At 45.8% G+C, this 18,986-nt stretch overlaps 1 protein-coding gene across 4 annotated transcripts in view; it reads right to left on the bottom strand.

Annotated features, from left to right (window-relative positions):
• Positions 1-10,033, bottom strand: part of LOC121286949 (guanine nucleotide-binding protein subunit alpha-11-like) — a 55,655-nt gene extending 45,622 nt beyond the window's left edge. For all 4 annotated transcript variants that reach the window (XR_005945123.1, XR_005945122.1, XR_005945121.1 and 1 more), the window contains exon 1: positions 9,622-10,033. Coding sequence is in view for 1 of the 4 variants with exons in the window: in XM_041204283.1 (XP_041060217.1) it covers positions 9,622-9,775 (154 nt within the window). In the remaining 3 variants the exon portion in view is untranslated. The remainder of the gene's footprint in view (positions 1-9,621) is intronic.
• Positions 10,034-18,986: the final 8,953 nt, after the last annotated feature.

Below are 18,986 nucleotides of genomic sequence, written 5' to 3'. Positions count from 1 at the left end.
TTCCTCCTTCCCTACCCCAGGGTCCGTGTCTGCCTCCGAGGCCCCACCAGCCACCTTCGCCGTCCCTTCTACCGATACCGTCGAACCCTCAGCCTCCCACCCTACTGCCTCACTCTGCCCTCGGTCATTCTGACCCAATCCCTCATACCCACGCCCACCCTCAGTTCGCTCCCCAGGAGGCAGTCTTGGACTACTCAGAGCCCTCCCTTACGTATTCACCTGGATATCGCCCACCCCTCCGGAATCCCTCTCCCCTCCTTCCCCCATTGGAACTCCTCCCCCCCCCCCCGGAACCCCTTCCATCTGTGGAACTTCTCCCCCCCACCACTCCGGACTCACCTGCACCCCCCCCCCCTTCCCCAATTCTTCCCCCGTCCCACTGTACTCCTCCCAAAGCCCCCACCCCACCAGACTCACCACCCTACTCAATCCTTCACCTCCCCGCCTGCACTCCCCACAACCTGGACTTCGACCCCATTTAGTCCTTTCCTCTTCCTGACTCCTTCAGACACCCTTACTTCTTCCTCCAACCTTACTTCCCCCGCCTCTCTGCACTCCATCCTCCCCCTGGACTCCTTCCACTCTCCGCACTCCTTCCTCCCCTGGACTACTGCCTCCCCCTGGACTTCTTCCCCTCTCCGCACTCCTTCCTCCCTGGACTACTTCCTCCCCCTCGACTCCTTCCACTCGCCGCACTCCTTCCTCTCCCGGACTACTGCCTCCCCCTGGACTTCTTCCCCTCTCTGCACTCCAACCTCTCCTGGACTACCACCTCCCCCTGGACTCCTTCCCCTCTCCGCAGTCCTTCTCTCCCCCTAAGTTCTTCCCTTACACCTTCCAACCCGCTTACACTTAGATCCACAGTTGCTGTCTTCTTCCCAGTTACCTCCTCCTCCCTGGCAGTCCCTTCCCTCTCTGAGCACCCCTGGCACCTTTGTTTCCTCCGTCCCACCCTTCACCCCCTCCTCCCATCCTCCCCACTGACACCTTCGTTTCCCCCCACCCAACCCCCCCACTGACACCTTTGTTCCCTACCTTCCAACCTCACCCCAACCTCACTCCCCTGACACCTTCATTCCTCCCCTCCCAACCACCCTCACCAACACCTTCGCTTCCTCCCTCCTAACCTCCCCCACCGACACCTCTTTCTTTCCCGGTCAATCCTAGACCTTCGTCTCCCACTCCCACCCAGTACATCTTCCTCTCCCAAACACAGCTGGACCTTTCTGTCTACCCTCTTGACCATCATCGGTTGTGAGCAGACCCTCAACGGTGACTTTCCAACTTCCTTGCACTGCTTCATGGTGGATCCATGTCCATGAGAATCTACCCAGCATAACATGGACGTTCATCCAGGGTCCCATTGCTGTCCAGCATCTTCTGTGTCTCGGATGTCCGCAACATGATGAGCAAGGCCCCGGCGGTACCTCCTGACTTTTGCATGTCATAGTTGTCAAGACATGTTCTGCACTGGCAGACGATCCAGGGTGGAGGGGCGATGCTGGTGGGCCAGCCTTATATTGATATGCAGATGTATTACAATGAGGTTCCCGAAATCCGACGGCTAGAAACGCGGCCTTGCCATTGACGGGCTGAGCTGATGATCACAAACTGGCTTCAAAATGTTGTGAAACCAATTTTCAGTCTTTTCTCCATATTGTCGGTTCGTGCCACCGAACATACCCAACACTAGAGGGCATGGAAAATTCCACCCTAGCTTGTGCTCCATTGCCATACTGAGGTAACGCTACGCTAATCAGATGAGACTTAAACCAACTCTTCCTCTTAGGTGAATGTAAAAGATTCCATGGAATGTTTGAAAAAGAGCCGGAGAGTTTTCCCTAGCATTCTAGCTAATATTTATACCTTAATCGACAACTAAACATCAAATTATCTGGTCATTATTATGTCTCAATTTGTGGGAGCTTGCTGTGCATAAATTGGTTATTGCGTTCTCTTGCAGCACAACAATGACTACACTTCAGAAGTATTTCACTGACATCCAGTTTGGGTTCTGCCTATTGGAGTCAGTGAAAATCAGGGGAAAAACTCTCCATGGTTGGAGTTATACCTAGCACAAAGGAAGATGGTTATGGTTGTTGGGGGTCAGTCATCTCAGCTCCAGGACATCACTGCAGGAGTTCCTCAGGTTAGTGTTCTCAGCCCAACCATCTTCAGCTGCTTCACCAATGACTTTCCTTCCATCATAAGGTCAGAAGTGGGGATGTTCGCTGATGGTTTCATAATGTTCAGCACCATTTGTGACTCCTCAGATGCTGAACAGTCCATGTCCAAATGCAGAAAGACGTGGACAATATCCAGGCTTGGGCTGAATGGCAAGTAACATTCACGCCACACAAGTACCAGGCAATGACCATCTCCAACAAGGGAGAATCTAAACATTGTCCCTTGATGTTCAATGGCATTACCATCACTGAATCCTCCACTATCAACATCCTGGGGGTTACTATTGACCAGAACCTGAACTGGACCAGCCATATAAATACTGTGTGTACAATACTGTGGTCTCAGGTCAGAGGATAGGAATCCTGAGACGAGTAACTCACCTCCTGACTCCCCAAAGCCTGTCCACCATCTACAAGGCACAAGTCAGGGGTGTGATGGAATACTCCCCAATTGCCTAGGTGTGTGCAGCTCCCACAACACTCAAGAAGCTTGACACAGTCCAGGACAAAGCAGCCTGCTTGATTGGCACCACATTCACAAAAATTCACTCCCTCCACCATTAACGCACAGTAGCAGCAGTGTGTACCAACTACAAGATGCACTGCAGGAATTCACCAAGGCTGCTTAGACAGCACCTTCCAAACCAAAAACCACTACCATGTAGAAGAACGGGGCAGCCGATACATGGGAACACCGCCACCTGGAAGTTCCCCTCCAAGTCACTCACCATCCTGACTTGGAAATATATTGCCATTCCTTCACTGTCACTGAGTCAAAATCCTGGAACTCCCTTCCTAACAGCACTGTGAGTGTACCTACTCCACATGGACTGTAGCGGTTCAAGAAGGCAGCTCACCACCACCTTCCCAAGGGCAACTAGTGATGGGCAATAAATGCTGGCCCAGCCAGCGACACCCACAACCCGTGAATGAATATAAAAAAAATTAAAGCCCTTTGTTACATCTCGAGGTCATGAAAGGCGTTATAGAAATGCTAATCTTTTCTTCCTTATTTTTCAGTAGTTCTCCAGAAGGAATGCTTGAAAAGAAATGTGAGCGACTTTTGTTTGATCCTCAACAACTGACCCAAGCTGAGAGGAAAATGAATTGGAGCCATGGAAAAAGCACACTGCAGCACACAGGGAGTAAAGGAGCAAGGTAATGGGCATGTATCATCCTAACCCAATCTCCAACGGGTGGTTGTCCTCCCAACTATGTAGTAAGGGAAAAAGATTCTGCGGCTGCATAGCTTCATTCCTCCCATACAAAAGTGTCCTAGATAACTGACCCTACTTAAAGATACTTTAAGTATTGACTGGATCAGTTACCAAGTAAAATGTCTTTACTTAAACCATTTATCTGTTATACACTGATTTCCAAACATTAACATCAGCAGTGCATTCATACAATTCCAGAATAGCAAAATGTGCCACTGCATGATTATCTCCTGCTGTATCGTATGTACCTACATAGCAAGTCGCTTTAATTCACAGCAAATACATGTGAAACACTTCAAGATATTCCTGAAGGTCCTTTCTTCAAGTAATAGGTTTGTGAGATGTCAAATCATCTTGTCTGATCAAAGTTCTGATGTTAATGAATATGATTAATTCATTAGGATTTGAAATCGAATCCAAAACTCATCTCCACTGCATATAACAGGTTTCTCTCATTACCCATATATAGAGTCAGACCAAAATAGTAGACCGAAGTAAATATGATTAAATTATGTACAATATTGCCTTAAACTCAGTGGGCTAAAAATTGGGTATGGCACATTTGTAGGCTCGGGGACTGTGATGTACTGATACCCCTCGCCCGATCAAGGTAATTCAGGCAGCAGGCAAACTTTGCACTGCTTGCTCATCTCCATGATTGTGACATGCAGCCCAGCGTTAAACATGCTGCTGACCTTCTGTTTGCTCAGCAGAAAGCCCAGGTCTTTGAAAGACTGGCATGAGTTAAAACTAGGTTGCACTTCTTAAGGCCAGTCTGCACCTCTTAATACAGGAGTTGTATTCTGGCTGCAGCAGGTGTTGGGACTATTCTTGAAAGAGCTTCTTACAAGGAAGAAAGAGGAACAATTGAGCGTCCAGGTCGGTGAGAGGACACCAGGTTCCCTGATGCAGCTTTGAAGGCCTTAGTCCAAGATGTGGAAAGGTCTTTTTTTTCCAGGGGCCTGGGAGGTTCTTCAGGGAATGTGAGCAGATAGCCACAGAGTTCAATGTAAGGAATCTGGCCCTGTGGACCTGTCTACCGTGCCAGAAAAGTTCAATGGCCTCACATGAGTTGTCAAGGTCAGTGAATGCATCTTCAACTGTCCAGATACGGAACCGGACTAGCCATATAAATGCCAAGGCCAGAACAGCAGGTCAGATGGTAGGGATCCTGAGGCAAGTAACTCACCCTCCTGACTCCCCAAAGCCTGTCCAACATCTACAAGGCACAAGTCAGGAGTGTGATGGAATACTCCCCACTTGCCTGGATGAGTGCAGCTCCCACAACACTCAAGAAGCTTGACACCATCCAGAACAAAGCAGCCCACTTGACTGGCACCCCATCCACAAACATTCACCCCCTCCACCAGAGGTGGCAGTGGCAGCATTGTGTACCATCCACAAGATGCACTGCAGGAACTCACCAAGTCTCCTTTGAAAGCACCTTCCAAACCCATGACCACTACCGTCTAGAAGGCAAGGGCAGCAGATACATGGGAGCACCATGGACAATAATTCCACATCCCTTGAACGAATAAAAAAAAGAATGCCATTTTCTACCAACCACATCACCAACTTCACACATTATGCAATGCACCCCACCTCATTACTCACTCATTAGCAATATCTATCTATCAGTACTCATGCCTAGCATTCATATGCTCTGATGCACCCTCTCATCCTCACCACTGCTGCAAGCCTCACGCCCACATTATTCCAACTATGCCAGGCACATCACTGGAACATATTGCAACACCTTTCTCTTGTAGGTAAAGGTGGCACAAAACAGGAGGGAGCAACAGCGAACTGATGGGGGATATGCATGGGTGCATCTCTTGAGCCCCTTGGAGGTTGATGGCATGATAATTATTGGTGCAGCAGTCACTGAGGCTGTTGTAATCTGTGTCGTCGAAAACATCCACGATGCCAGATGGGTGACAAACTGAGAAATGTTGGTGCTGTAACCAGCTCCAGCTTGGAAGGAGCCTAAGGCATAGAAATTGAATACCACAGTGGCCTTGGCAGCCACTGGCAGGTCCCTTGTGCAACTAAGCTCATGTCCAGACGTGTATGTTTAAGAGAGGGCATCCCCAGGAGCTGCGAGGCCCACAATGAGATGTTGGGCACCATATCAGTTCTGTCGAAGGGCCATGAGGACTTGAAACGTCAACTCTTTTCTTCTCCGCCGATGCTGCCAGACCTGCTGAGTTTTTCCAGGTAATTCTGTTTTTGTATCAGTGTTAGACCCTGGCTGATGCCATAATCTGCCCATTTTGCACGCTTCTGATGCATACAAGGCCCTCACATGTGCTATTGCCCATCTTTATCCCTGCTGGGATCTTGTAGCACTGATATCTGTGCTTTGGAGCCTAACTTTGCAGCCTATCTAACTACAATTGTGGTGAATTGTAGCTCCCTTACCGCCACTCCAACCTAAATCAGAAAATTCAGCACAAAATATTGCAGCAAAATTGAAAAATGTGGCAATTATGGGTAACTTAAAATTAATGTATATTTATATATAAGAAACAAGATTAGAGAGAGAGAGAAAATTTTATATGTATTATCTTTTTTGTTAAATATTCTGCTCAACCTTTTATATAATTCTATGTTACCATCTGACAGACTTCACACTCTACGCAATGTTTTAGGGCTTAGTGCCACTGGTGGCTGTCCTGCATAAACATTGGCCATCTTTGTTCACATGAAATATTCTTAGCCTTCTACTTTCTGGTGAAGAATATTGAATGACCTTCCTCATTTGTCCATTTCCTGTAAAAACAAAGGAATCCAAGCAGAGTTTCCACAACCCTTCCATAATGGATATGCACAAGCACGTTGTTTAACTGTTTCAGAAAGGAGCTGATTAGTTGAGGTTGGAGAGATGATTAGAATTTAAGGTAAAATATGTAAAGATAATTAAAGGCCCCCCGATTGCTTTCTGCTGTATGTGGGAAGAACATTGGCTGCGGGAGGCAGCAGGACACAGCTGAGTGCTGGAGATTTTGACATCTTGAATATTCTCAAAACTTTCATTTTGTGATGCAAAACTCTCCGGCAGGTGATATAACAATGGGAATAAATCTGTGGAAAAGTAGATTTGTGCATGAGCTGGTGGGAGCAGGCTGGATAAACTGAATGGACTTTTCTCATCCCAGATGTATTCTTTGCATTACTATAGCTCCACCTGCCACACGTCAGTTTTTTTTTTAATGTGTTATTTCCAGTTTTCATTGATTACTGAAGAGGTAGGTTTTTGATCTGGTGGGTTATTACATTAATGGAGCAAAGTGCATCATAACAATTTACACCCACACAAATGATGTCTCAAGGAGATGGAAGCAGGAATTTACAGCATTTGATTTCAACTGCCAGGAATTCATACCAGCACTCAAGGCAATTGGAAGAGAGCCAGCACATTTTGTGTTTTCATATGTGGTAACAAGAAAACCTGGATAATTAAGGTCACTAAAAGGGAGCAGGAAGTCCAAGTGTGACACTGATGGAATTAAAGGCATTTCTGTGAATGCAATTACTTTACTGGTCCAGAAACTTTTTTTCCCCCCTCTCATTGCTATCTCTGGCCCTCCCTGCTTCCTTGCTGGGAAGTACACATGAGCATTGGGTCAGGGCCGGTTTACCCTTCCCTGTGCAACTCCCTATGGTTGAATTGCTGCCAAGTTTCACTGGCCATGCTGAGAAATGGAGGGTGTAGATCAGAGATCTCTCATGGAGCCACGCCTCGGAATGAGTCAGAATTCTTGGGAGAAAGTGGAGGGAAGCCAAAAATGTGTATTTTTAAAATTAGACCTTTACATATTTTGCAGATGTTACAGGTATTTTCTGGTACATATCTATATGGGATTACACTGGATATTTGGCACTAAAACAAGCCATTCGGCCCAACTAGCATATATGCTAATTTGAGCCTCCTCCCATCTTTTCTCATATAAATCTACCAACATAACCATCTATTCCCTTCTTCATCATATGCTTATTTCACTTCCCTTTATTTGCTTCGACCAGACTGTGGTAACCAAGCTCCACATTCTCACTACTTTCTAGACAAAAAAGTTTATTCTGAATTTATTGAACTTCTCAGTAACTATCTAATATTGATGACCCTTTGTTATGCTCTACCCCACAAGAGGAAACACTCTCTCTCTGTATCCATTCTATTAAAGCCTCTCAGAATTTTAAAGACCTCTATCAATCACATCTCAATCTGTTTTCAACAGAGAAGAGACACAGCCTTCAATCCTTTCCCGATATGTGTTTATCCATGAATTTCTGAGATCATTCTTCTAAATCTTTTCTGCACTCCCCTTAATGCCTCTATATCCATTTTATACTATGGCGACCAGAACTGCATACAGTAGTCTATTCGTAGTCTAACCAAGGTTCAATACAGGTCTAGCATAACTTTTCTACTTTTCAATTCTATCTCTCCAGAAATAAAGTATGGTGCTTGGTTTGCTGTTTTTATGGTCTTGCTAATCTGTGGTTGATGCATTTGTAATCCGAGTACACAAATTATCCAATGGATCTTTATAATGTGGCTTCACACCAGGCTTGGGTTATAATGTTGACAGTCGAAATCAGACTGCTGCAGACAATTTCTTGTCAGGGATCTCATGCTGTTTAATTCCAGTAAATCTGGGCCTTGGGTTTACAAGAATACTTTTTTCACATCGACATTCATGCAGTAACATGTCAGCAGTGCCTTAGTGGATATCACTCCTGCCTCTGAGTCAGAGGTTGTGGATTCAAGCTCCACTCCAGAGACTTGAGCACGTAATCTAGGCTGACTCTCCCAGTGAAGCGATGATGGAGTGCTGCGCTGTTGTGGGTGCTGTCTTTTGGATGAGACATTAAACCAAGGCCCTGTTTGCCCTCTCGGGTGGGTGCAAACCCCCAGTGTCCTGGACTACTGGATGTAGTGTGGTCATTATGGCATTGTTGTTTGTGGGAGCTTGCTGTGTGAAAATTGGCTGCCAGGTTTCCTACATTACAAGTGACTACACTCCAAAAAGTATTTCATTGACTGTAAAGTGCCATGGGAGAAGCTATGAGGTGAAAAGCACAGTAGAAATGTAAATTCTTTTCCCCTTATGGCACCTTTATTGTCCGCTGATTCAAGTTAGATAATGGGCAGAACTTTACGCCCCACAGGCAGGCGCATGCCTGACCCGATCGTGTGTAAAATAGCGCGTGATGGCATCAGGCGAGCATCCCGCATCATTACACACTCGTGCGATATTTCAGTCGGCGGACGCTTGAGAGAGTCGGCAGCGCACCCTCCGACAATTAACAGGCTATGAAGGCCATTAAAGTAAAAATTGATGACGATTTATTGCTGCTCGTCCAACCATATAGGACCATCCAGGTGGCCTTTAAATTTTTGAGGAAACCTCACCCAAGGGTGGGTTGAGTCTCCCATGATTAATTTCAAAAAAGGTTAAAATTTTTTGAAAAAGTGTTCATCCTCCGCACGTTGATGTGTCTCAGTCCAATGCGTGGACATTTTTTTCCCCGATTTTAAGTTCTGTTTTTATTGGTTTTAAATTCGTCAGCTCCCTGAGGCCACTCTCTGCTTTTAGGAGGGGCCTTTCCTTCCACGCTGACTTCAGCACTCACCTTCCTCCCGCCACTCCTCCTCACCCCGGCAGCGCTGAGCCTTTCAGTGCTCCAGTTAACGGCCGGCCAGCGTGAAGTTGCGGTCCGCATCCCGTGAATGAATTTTTTACAAAAAATCATGGCCGGGGGCCGATCGTGGTCGGCAGGTCCACTCCCCGGCCGCTCCCGAGCACACTGACCCAAAAATACTGCCCAATGTTACAATTGTTCTCTTGTTTTGCCCATTGGGATTGTCTGTTGGGGTATGGGGATTAATGCATCATCTATTGGCACAAATGGAAGGCACATTCTGTGAGACTTATTGGACACCAATTCGCCACATGTGGAACGTTCTCGTATAAGCAGCGCAAATTCATAAACTCTTAACTGCAAAGCAAAGGAGTGAAATCCAAACATAACTATCTTACATTCGATCTTCTGTGAAATTTTGACTCCCAGTGGGAGGAAAGAAACAGCTCAGTGGACATTTCAAACCTCCTTTTAAAGTAGGAAGCAGCATTACTAATGAATAACTGGACAGATGAGACAACGCTTTAGGTCTTGTGAAATGGTTGAATGAGATCGCCTCCCTCTCCACTTACCTAGAACTAGGAGTTTGAGTTGCCTGCGTTGGTTCCGTTTCTGTTGTTTTAATGTCTTGTTGATTTGTTTGTTGATATTAGATGCTACTTTTTCATCCTCCGACAGATAACCGAAACAGTGACAGCAAGGTAGAGAACCCACACGCGATGCCATACTCGGTTGGAAAGCCCTTCAGCTTGCATGCAGCTGAAACCGGCCAAAGACCTTGACGTGAAACTTCCCTGAAACTCGCCAAACACCTGAAGCTAATTGAAGCAAGGGACCTGCCAGTTAAAATGGGGCCAGGTTCAGTCTGGGTTGCTCTTTCTTCTCTAGTCTAACATCAACATGAAAAGTTTGTTCCTTTTAAATAAATCCAAGCATAGAAAGGATGAGAGAGAGAGAGAGAGACAGAGAGTTGCCTATCTTCTTTGAAACTTAATAATCGGATGGAAACTGCAACAGTTTCGCATGATCTAAAGAGCCAAGAATCTGTGACACGCCCACTCTGAAATCTTATTTAATTTGTGGTTGCATGAATGAATGCTATGAGCTTACGTCGGGCAGTAACTGCCTGACAATGTATTGTTTGGGAACTTAGAAAATAGAAACGCAGGAGTGACATACGTTGGAAGTCGGCGTTAACAGAGCTCAGTGAAAAACGAGCAAGACAAAATAAGCACATTTAACTTTCCACAACTATTGAAGACACAGCAGGTGGAATTTTATGGCCCCATTGAAGCGGTGGTGGGGGTGGGTCCATCAAGTGCGGTGGGCCGTTCGAAACTCCATTGACTTTGGCAGGACCATAAAATCCCGCTGACGTAAAACTCCGCCCGGTAACTGGTTGGGCTAAACAGCATTAAAACTGGGCGATTAACTAAACAATATTTTTGCAGAGCGCAGGGAGTGGGGCGAGGGGTGCAATCAGGAGTTGGTCAAGAATCCAAAATTAAACGTCACTAGAATCTGCTAAAAGTCTCATCACGTGGTGCTCCCATTGTATCATATTTTGCTGGAACATAAGGCTGAACTTTCCCCCCATCGGGGGCGGGGGTTGGGGGGTGGGTTGTGTGGGGGTGGGCGGGAGCGAGGGCGATCCTGATCGCTGTCCCTGATCGGGTCCGCGCCGCCATTTTACGCAAGCGGGCCAATTAAGGCCCGCCCAGCGTGACGCGCACCCAGTAGCGCTGAGCGTTCCCTGTGCAGGTGATGGGGGGGTTGGGGGGGTTGGTGGTCGGGATTCGCTGAGCCGGGATATGCACGCAAAAGAGTGCAGAAGCCTCCCTGAGAACAGAGACGACTCAGGGAAGTCAGCTTAAGGTTTTAAAACTTAAATAAACAAAAGGGGAAAAAGAAACTTCTAAAACACGTCCTCTCACGTGACCATGTCACATGAGCTGGGACATGTCAATGAATTTTTAAAATAATTTTTATCGAATTTTAAAATGCTTCACGAAACCTCCTCCCGCCCGCGGATGAGGCCTCACGAAGAATGCGAAGGCCGCCTGGGCTCTTCTCCTGACCCGCCAACCTTAAGATTGGACGGGGCAGCTCATTTAACTGTTTTAATTCATTTTTAACAGGCCCTAAAACGCCTTTGACAGTTCGGCGGGCGCGTAACCAACTCGGCCATGTGCCCACCGAACCGAAAGTCTAAACGACGTGCAATGATCTCTGGACGCCCGCCCGATGTCACCGGGGGTCATTTGACGCTTTGGCGAGCGGGCCCTTCCCCCCCCTCACTGACTGGAAAATGTTGCCACTGAAACTAGGAGCAGGAGTAGGCCATTTGGCCCTTCTCCTCACCTAACTCACCCACCGTGACACCTTGACAGAAAAATACAGTCGAAGAATATAAAATGTTACATGTTACTAATATATAACTGATTCCAGAGCGCTCCTGTTTTCTCTCTCTCTCATATAGATGCTCGACAAGGCTTAGAAAAAATATGTGCGTGTGCAGAGGAGGCAGAGGAGGGGCGGACAGAAAGGGGAGAAGGAAGGATGAGGGGGAGAGGGGTAGGAAGAGGAGGTGAGGTGGTGAGGAACAGGGGTGAAGGGAGGTGAAAAAGGAGGGTAGGAGAGGCGGATGGGAAGAAGGGGAAAAAGGAGGTGGAGGAGGGTGGGGACGTCGAACAGATGCTCTACCTGTGCCTGTAGAGATGTTAGAGATTCTGGGAAACTATTACTTCTGTGACTCACATCAGCCATTTAACGGCCAGCCCCAACATGAAAGGTGCACTGAGAAGCTCAGCACTGCTGGAGTGGGGGTGGAGGGCGAGAAGAGAGCGTGTGCTGAGGTCAGCGCAGGTGACAGGAAGCTCCCTGAAGGCAGAGAGCTGCCTCAGGGAGCTGAAGACCCGAAAAGCATTAAATGAAGTTTTTAAAATCAGGAAAAACAATGTGCAAGCATCACAACCAGTCACCTGAAGATATACACGATAAAAATGCAGTCCATAGATTTTTCTTTTTCTTTCATTTAATAACAGAAACCTCATCCCGCCCTTGGACGAAAACTGCAAAGTCCGCCTGGCTGATTCGCTCGTCCACCAACTGTAAGATTGGACAGACCACACAAAAGAAAATCGGAAACAATTGGATCTTTAATGACCTTAATTGGCCTCTTAATTGTCGGCGGGCGCGCTTCTGACTTTTGAATGCTCCTGCCGACTGAAATATCGTGTAAGTGCGGAATGACGCGGGGACACTCACCCTACATTATCTCGCATGATTTTGCATCCAATTGGGTGGGGGGTGGCAGTGCCCACCTGCCGAGCTAAAAATTCTACCCAAGGGTTGCCTTGTTTATATCTGTGCTAGATTTGCTTGATTTCTTGATGATTCCTTTGGTGATTTTCACTGTCGCCTCAGCCTTTCAATTCAACTGGGGATAGTGCAGAGATGATGTACTGTGTAGAATTTCCCAATCCTTTGTGAAGTAGCTGAATTCTTCAGTCGTGAACCGAGGGCCATTGTCACTGATCACAATGTATGGAATGCTGTAATGACTTAAGGCATTCTACTATCTCTTCTGTCATCATTGAAGTCAGCTGGTCTAATGTCTAGTAGTTTACAGTGATACAATATCAGTCCCTGCTATAGTGAAGAGTTCTACTCCCAGCTTTGTCTGATATCTCTCCAGAGGCCATCCGTGTAGGCTTCTTTCTGGCCAAACAGTTGGGTGCAAAATGATTCAGCTTCTTGCAATTAAAACACTGCTTTCCCCACATTGGGCAATCTTTCTTTTCATTGTTAGGATATCCTCCGCAGTATTTGCAACCTGCCCTTTGTTCGCGATTGTTCTGCTCTTTCGGCCTGGAATGTCTATCAGCGTAATTTGTCTCCTGGTCTGTTCTGTTATGCATGTGCTCTAGCTGATGCTTTGCAATCTCCATGTTTCTGCACACGTCTATCACTTTCTTGAGAGTGAGTTTCTCCTCTCAGTAGATTTGCCCTCACTGCTGGATCTCTTAAACCCAGGACAATTCTATCTTTAATGAGATCATATATTAGTTGCCCAAATTCAGAGTGTTCTGCAAGTTGTCTCAATGCTGCCACATACTAATTGATAGACTCTTTTTCACCTTGATTCCTAATGTTGAACACATGCCGTTCATAAGTTATGTTCACTTGGGGGTCAAAGTGTGCCATCAAGACTTAAAAAATTTCTGCAGTCTGTTTTTTCTGTTCTTCAGATATATTTAGGGTGGAATACAATTTGTAGCAACCTCTCCCCATATGCGTTAAAAGTATTGGCTTCAGCTTGTTAATTAAATCTGTTGCAATCTCATAGTTTTGCCATTGCAAGTGGAAAAATTGCCAGTTCTGCCCCATATCTCCTTTTATTTTGACAGGAGCTCAGTGTGGAGCCATTTTTGTCTCACCCCTTGGTTTGTGTCAGCTTTTCCTTGTCTTTTTTTTTTCCCCAGCAGCTTTTCACAGATTGGAACATTTCAAAACTTCTCTTTCTGTAGCTATGGCTTCTCTTCCAGCTTTTCAAAACTTAATCTCAGCTGCACTCCTGACACCATGTTTCAAGCCCAAAGACTACAGTCTTTCTAGTGTGGCCTCTTTATTGAACTGAGCATAACATGGCTGCTCCCAAATATTCCCTCATGGCAGAGGTCACATGGCTATGGCAAACCAGGTGGATAGTTAGTAATTACTGCATTTCAAAACCCATACAATACTGGTAGGTGCTACCTAACAAAGACAATTGTTACGAGGCAAATATTTATGTTTATTTATATTGGTTCTTTTCAAAGGTGACAAAATTAACAATGCAGGGAAGCACTTGAGTCCAAGGTTTATGTTATATCACCCCTCAACTGAATAGAATAGAGAGGATGCTGGAAACACTCAGCAGGTCAGACAGCATCAGAGGAAGGCAAAACAGAATTAATGGGCAGAACCTCACCATGGGCTTTGGGACTCTGACCTCACAACCATACAGGGATCCCGAACCCATATATACCGGCAGTGAGACTGCCCCAGCAATCTTCCAGAAGGCAGTCTCCTAATTGGTCACCTTTGTGCTCACAGTCATTTTATGGACAGCGGGCAGTTCTCAGTGCTGCCAGCCCCATCAGAGACCAGCAACACTGGAACCTTGGTAGACCCTCTAGTGAGTGGGCTCTGCTGAGGGAGGTCAGGGACCACAAGGGCACCTAAACATGGAAGTTAAATTAATGCCCACTTAAACAGCCTCATCCTACCTTTGCTGATGTTTGCCCAGGGCAGGGCAGACTTGGGGACTTCCAGGGTGGGCAGGTCCTACGTTGTAAGGCACTCAGTGCCAGATTGAGGGAGAGACTGACATTGAGAAGTGGGGGGAGGCACTGAGAACCACTCCCCTGTCCTTGCTTTCGACCCCATTCACACTCACTCCCGCGACCCCCACCTGCCATCACTCATCTGTGGCCTGGGTCCCTCGGCAATCCTGGGCCTCGGGTAGGTGCAGTATTGGCAGTTGCCACTGCCCTCCTGGTGGAGCAACCAGGCATTGCAAAGCTGCAGGCCTCTGATTGGCTGGCAGCTCTTGAGGGGGTGTGGGACTTCTGCCCCCGGGCACCCTTGATCTTGGGGAAGGTCCATCACTGCCCATTTAAGTGGCTGATTGGCACTTAATGTGGCAGGCCTTCCAGCTCTCCAGCCAGTGAGTGAGGCTCCTGTCACCTCCATTAAATTCCGCCTATGATTCAATTGCATGTTCAATTAAAAAACAAACAAAATAGCCTGACCAATCAGCAGCGAGATGTTGCCCATTTTCCCATCCTCCATTATAGATAACTAGCTCTTCCATCTATTACAGTCATTCCACCAGGTGATGCACAGAGTACCTTGCCTAAAACTTTGAGTCCTATCAATTCTTCTAAGTAGTCTTTGTTAGGTAAGAACTACACTTTTCAGAGAAAATTTTACATGTAAAATCATCTTACTCGATGTTGCAAGCTTATTTATTGACAGTCCTCGATTAAGATCCATTATGCAAGGTATCATAAGTGAGAAAAACAGTCGAACTAAAGAGGGGTGAGTCAGTAATAATGGTTCACTGGGTATTCGAAGATTGGGTGCTGCAGGAGGAAGAGAAGTCTGAGAGAGATAAGCAGCTCACAATAGGCTTGAAGTCCTGGGAACAAATGAGTTCAAATCAGAGAATGGTGCCAGGAGTTGTGGTTTCAAATCACTGAGGATGCAGCGAGGAGTAGTCTGTGGGATGAAACATTTCAGTTTAAGAAGTAACAAGCTTGGCTAAGTGAAGGGTTTGATTTTATGTGAATTTCCTTTAATGGAAGCATGTTAGATGGCACTCCGAATCGGCGTTACATTGAACAACATGGAAAGAGAGTTGGACATATATCAGATGAGGGAGGGACACAGGAACATGTTATGGGGCCATTGGTAAAGAGGCATCAGGCTATTAAGTTGCTTGCTGTCCATGATATGGGCACCGGTTAGGATATCATATTGACTGTGCAAATGGGATGTCACATTTCCGATATTGCTCCAGTGACTACACTTCAAAAATACCTCAGTGGCTGTAAGGTGCTTTGGGACACCCTGAGGTCGTGAAAGTCTTTCTTTTTATTTGATCTGTAAGTGCTTGATGCTGATTCTGGATGGAGACAGCAGCAAATGTTCCATTCCACTAGCAGCCATCCGTCACTTTGCATGGAATCCTACACCTCCATATCAGCAGCAATCTGTTACAGTTCTGTAAACCTCATGGTGAAAGGAATGTCGAAGGCAAACTGTAAGTGAACTTTATAAAAGTTCCTCACCACAGACAAACATAATCAGTGTCTTTTTGATCACCCTGACTTGTCACTGGACGAACCAACATTTGAAAAAGAGCACATTATCAACTGGCAGGAATAACTGGGAGCAGAGGAACACTGAGAAAAAGATAGGTCACATGGAACTACATGATGTTTTTGCCATTAACCCAAGAGTTGTTGCATGCATTTCTACAAATACCACACCCGTTTAAAGTACCACCTACATTGTGATCCATTTAAAAGTCTAAGAGCTATAAAAGTTCCAAAGGGGTGATGCACAATCAGGTCTTCACTCTAGGTACATTGTGGGTGGTGCTTCTGGTACTGAGCCAGATGCTCGGGGTTCAATTTCCACATCAGGACTTGATGGTAATGGAAGGTGCGTTTATGATATGGTCAAACAGGTTGAATATATCCAATAAATGACCAGAATCTCTGCTGCAAATCATCACACAAGTGAGGTTAACTGTGGGGTCAGAAGTCTAAAGCAGCACATCAATTACATATAAATACATTTAATGTTCGAATCCTACATCACAAAAGCTTTGAATGTCCAATTATTGCTGCATCTGCACCACTAAAAAACAGATCAGGTGACTCAGAACCTCAGAACCAACAACAAGAGAAACAACAGTAACAACTTGTATTTATTTAGCACCTCTCATGTAGCAAACTGCTCCAAGGCGCTTCACAGGAGTGTTATCAAACAAGATTTGACACTGAGCTATATAAAGAGATATTGGGGCAGATGACCTAAAGCTTGGTCAAAGAGCGGCTTAAAGGATGTACGGGGGGTAGAGGCGCAAAAAGGCTTAGACGGGGAATTCCAGAGTCTAGGATCTCAGCAACTGACTGGCCGTCTGCCAATGGTGAAATGATTAAAATGAAGGATGCGCAATGGCAGGATTGGAGAAGCGCTGAGATCTTGGAGGGTGTTAAGGCTGAAGGTAGTTACAGAGATAGGGAGGGCAGGCCATGAAAGTATTTGAAAACTAGGATGAGAATTTTAAAACCCTGACTTTGCTGAACTAGGTGCCATTGTCAGTCAGCAGGCACATGGGTGATGGGTGAATGGAACTTATCACAAGTAAGGATAAAAGGGTTTCCCTATCAGATGCCTTGGAATCAACAAAAACTAACAGAGTTTAGGCTGCTTCAGGCTATCTGGACCCCCAAACAATAGAATATACGGAATGCCCACTTGATAAACACATTAGCAAAGTAATTCGTTCAATTGTTATTTTAACACATCAACATGAATTTCAGCAACCCTCAGACAGATACTGTGGTTCAGTCCCGACAGTGACGAGTTAATTAGAGTATAGCATCTCCTCTTCTTTAAGGAATGTCTCTTCTGACATTGTGAAAAAATAATTATAATTGTTGAATGTTAATTAATGGCATGGTACTCCCAGGATAAGAGTTTAACATAATTTCAGTCACAGCTCCTCTGCTACAGACTGTACCACTGTAAATGGGCAAATCAGCTGCAGGATATTTTTAACATAGCGTAACTATAATGGACAGTGGAGAATTTTACAAATGTATGCCTCCTCTGTAAAATGGGACACAGCTAGAATGTGGCCCATAATGTTCCCTTGTGGGCATTGTATCTGTATTTTCCTAATCTGCAAACATGGCAGATACTCATAACCCCTCCCTTTTGTGTATTATAATGGGTACAGTAATGAGGAGTGCAGCAATGATTTGGTGAAACAAAAACAAAAATAGCTGGAAAAACTCAGCAGGTCTGACAGCATCTGTGGAGAGGAACACAGTTAACGTTTCGAGTCCGTATGACTCTTCTTCAGAACTAAAGAGAAATAGAAATGAGGTGAAATATAAGCTGTTTAAGGGGGGTTGGATAGGTGGAGCTGGATAGAGGGCCAGTGATAGGTGGAAGCAAAAGAGAGATTGCCAAAGATGTCATAGACCGAAGGACAAAGGGCTGTTGTTGGTGGTGATATTAACTAAGGGATGTGCTAATAGTGACATTAATGGTAGAAAGCAGGATAAGCAAGTGACAGATGGCCCTAGTGGGCTGGGGTGGGGGGAAGGGATCAAAATAGGCTGAAAGGTAGAGATAAAACAATGGATGGAAATAAATTTAAAAATAATAATAGAAATAGGTGGGAAAAGAAAAATATATTAAAAAATATAATAATTATTGGACAAATGAGGATCGGAAATGGGGTGGGGATAGACGAGAGAGTTCCTGATCTGAAGTTGTTGATCTCAATATTCAGTCCGGAAGGCTGTAAAGTGCCTAATTGGAAGATGAGGTGCTGTTCCTCCAGTTTGCGTTGAGCTTCACTGGAACAATGCAGCAGGCCAAGGACGGACATGTGGGCATGAGAGCAGGGTGGAGTGTTGAAGTGACAAGCAACAGGGAGGTCTGGGTCATGCTTGCGGACAGACCGAAGGTGTTCCGCAAAGCGGTCATCCAGTCTGTGTTTGGTCTTTCAAATGTAGAAGAGGCCGCATTGGGAGCAGTGAATGCAGTAGACTAAATTGAGGGAAGTGCAAGTGAAATGCTGCTTCACTTGAAAGGAGTGTTTGGGCCCTTGGACGGTGAGGAGGGGGGAAGTAAAGGGGCAGGTGTTGCACCTTCTGTGGTTGCATGGGAAGGCGCCATGGGAGGGGGTTGAGGTGTAGGGGGTGATGGAGGATTGAACCAGGGTGTCCTGTTAATATCTCCACCGTCAATGCCCCTTTGTCCTTTTGTCTATGAATCTTTGGCAATCTCTCCATTGCCTCCACCTGTCACTGGCCCTCTATCCAGCTCCACTTGTCCAACCTCCCCTTAAGCAGCTTATATTTCACCTCATTTCTATCTCTCTTTAGTTCTGATGAAGAGTCATATGGACTCCAAATGTTAACCCTGTCTTCCTCTCCACAGATGCTGTCAGACCTGCTGAGCTTTTCCAGCTATTTCTGTTTTTGTTTCAGATTTCCAGCATCTGCAGTATTTTGCTTTTATCTTAGTGATTTGGTGATGTACACAGCCAGGTACCCAACAGATTTAACAAACCACTACAGATTTCTCATAGATCGTGTTTCACATTCCTAACCAAAGGGAAGGGAGAAATAAATCCACCAAATGT

Source organism: Carcharodon carcharias, chromosome 14 (assembly GCF_017639515.1).
Source record: "Carcharodon carcharias isolate sCarCar2 chromosome 14, sCarCar2.pri, whole genome shotgun sequence".
NCBI lineage: Eukaryota > Metazoa > Chordata > Chondrichthyes > Lamniformes > Lamnidae > Carcharodon > Carcharodon carcharias.
The sequence above is the reverse complement of the archived record's forward strand: the minus strand, read 5'-3'. Positions and strand labels throughout refer to the sequence as shown.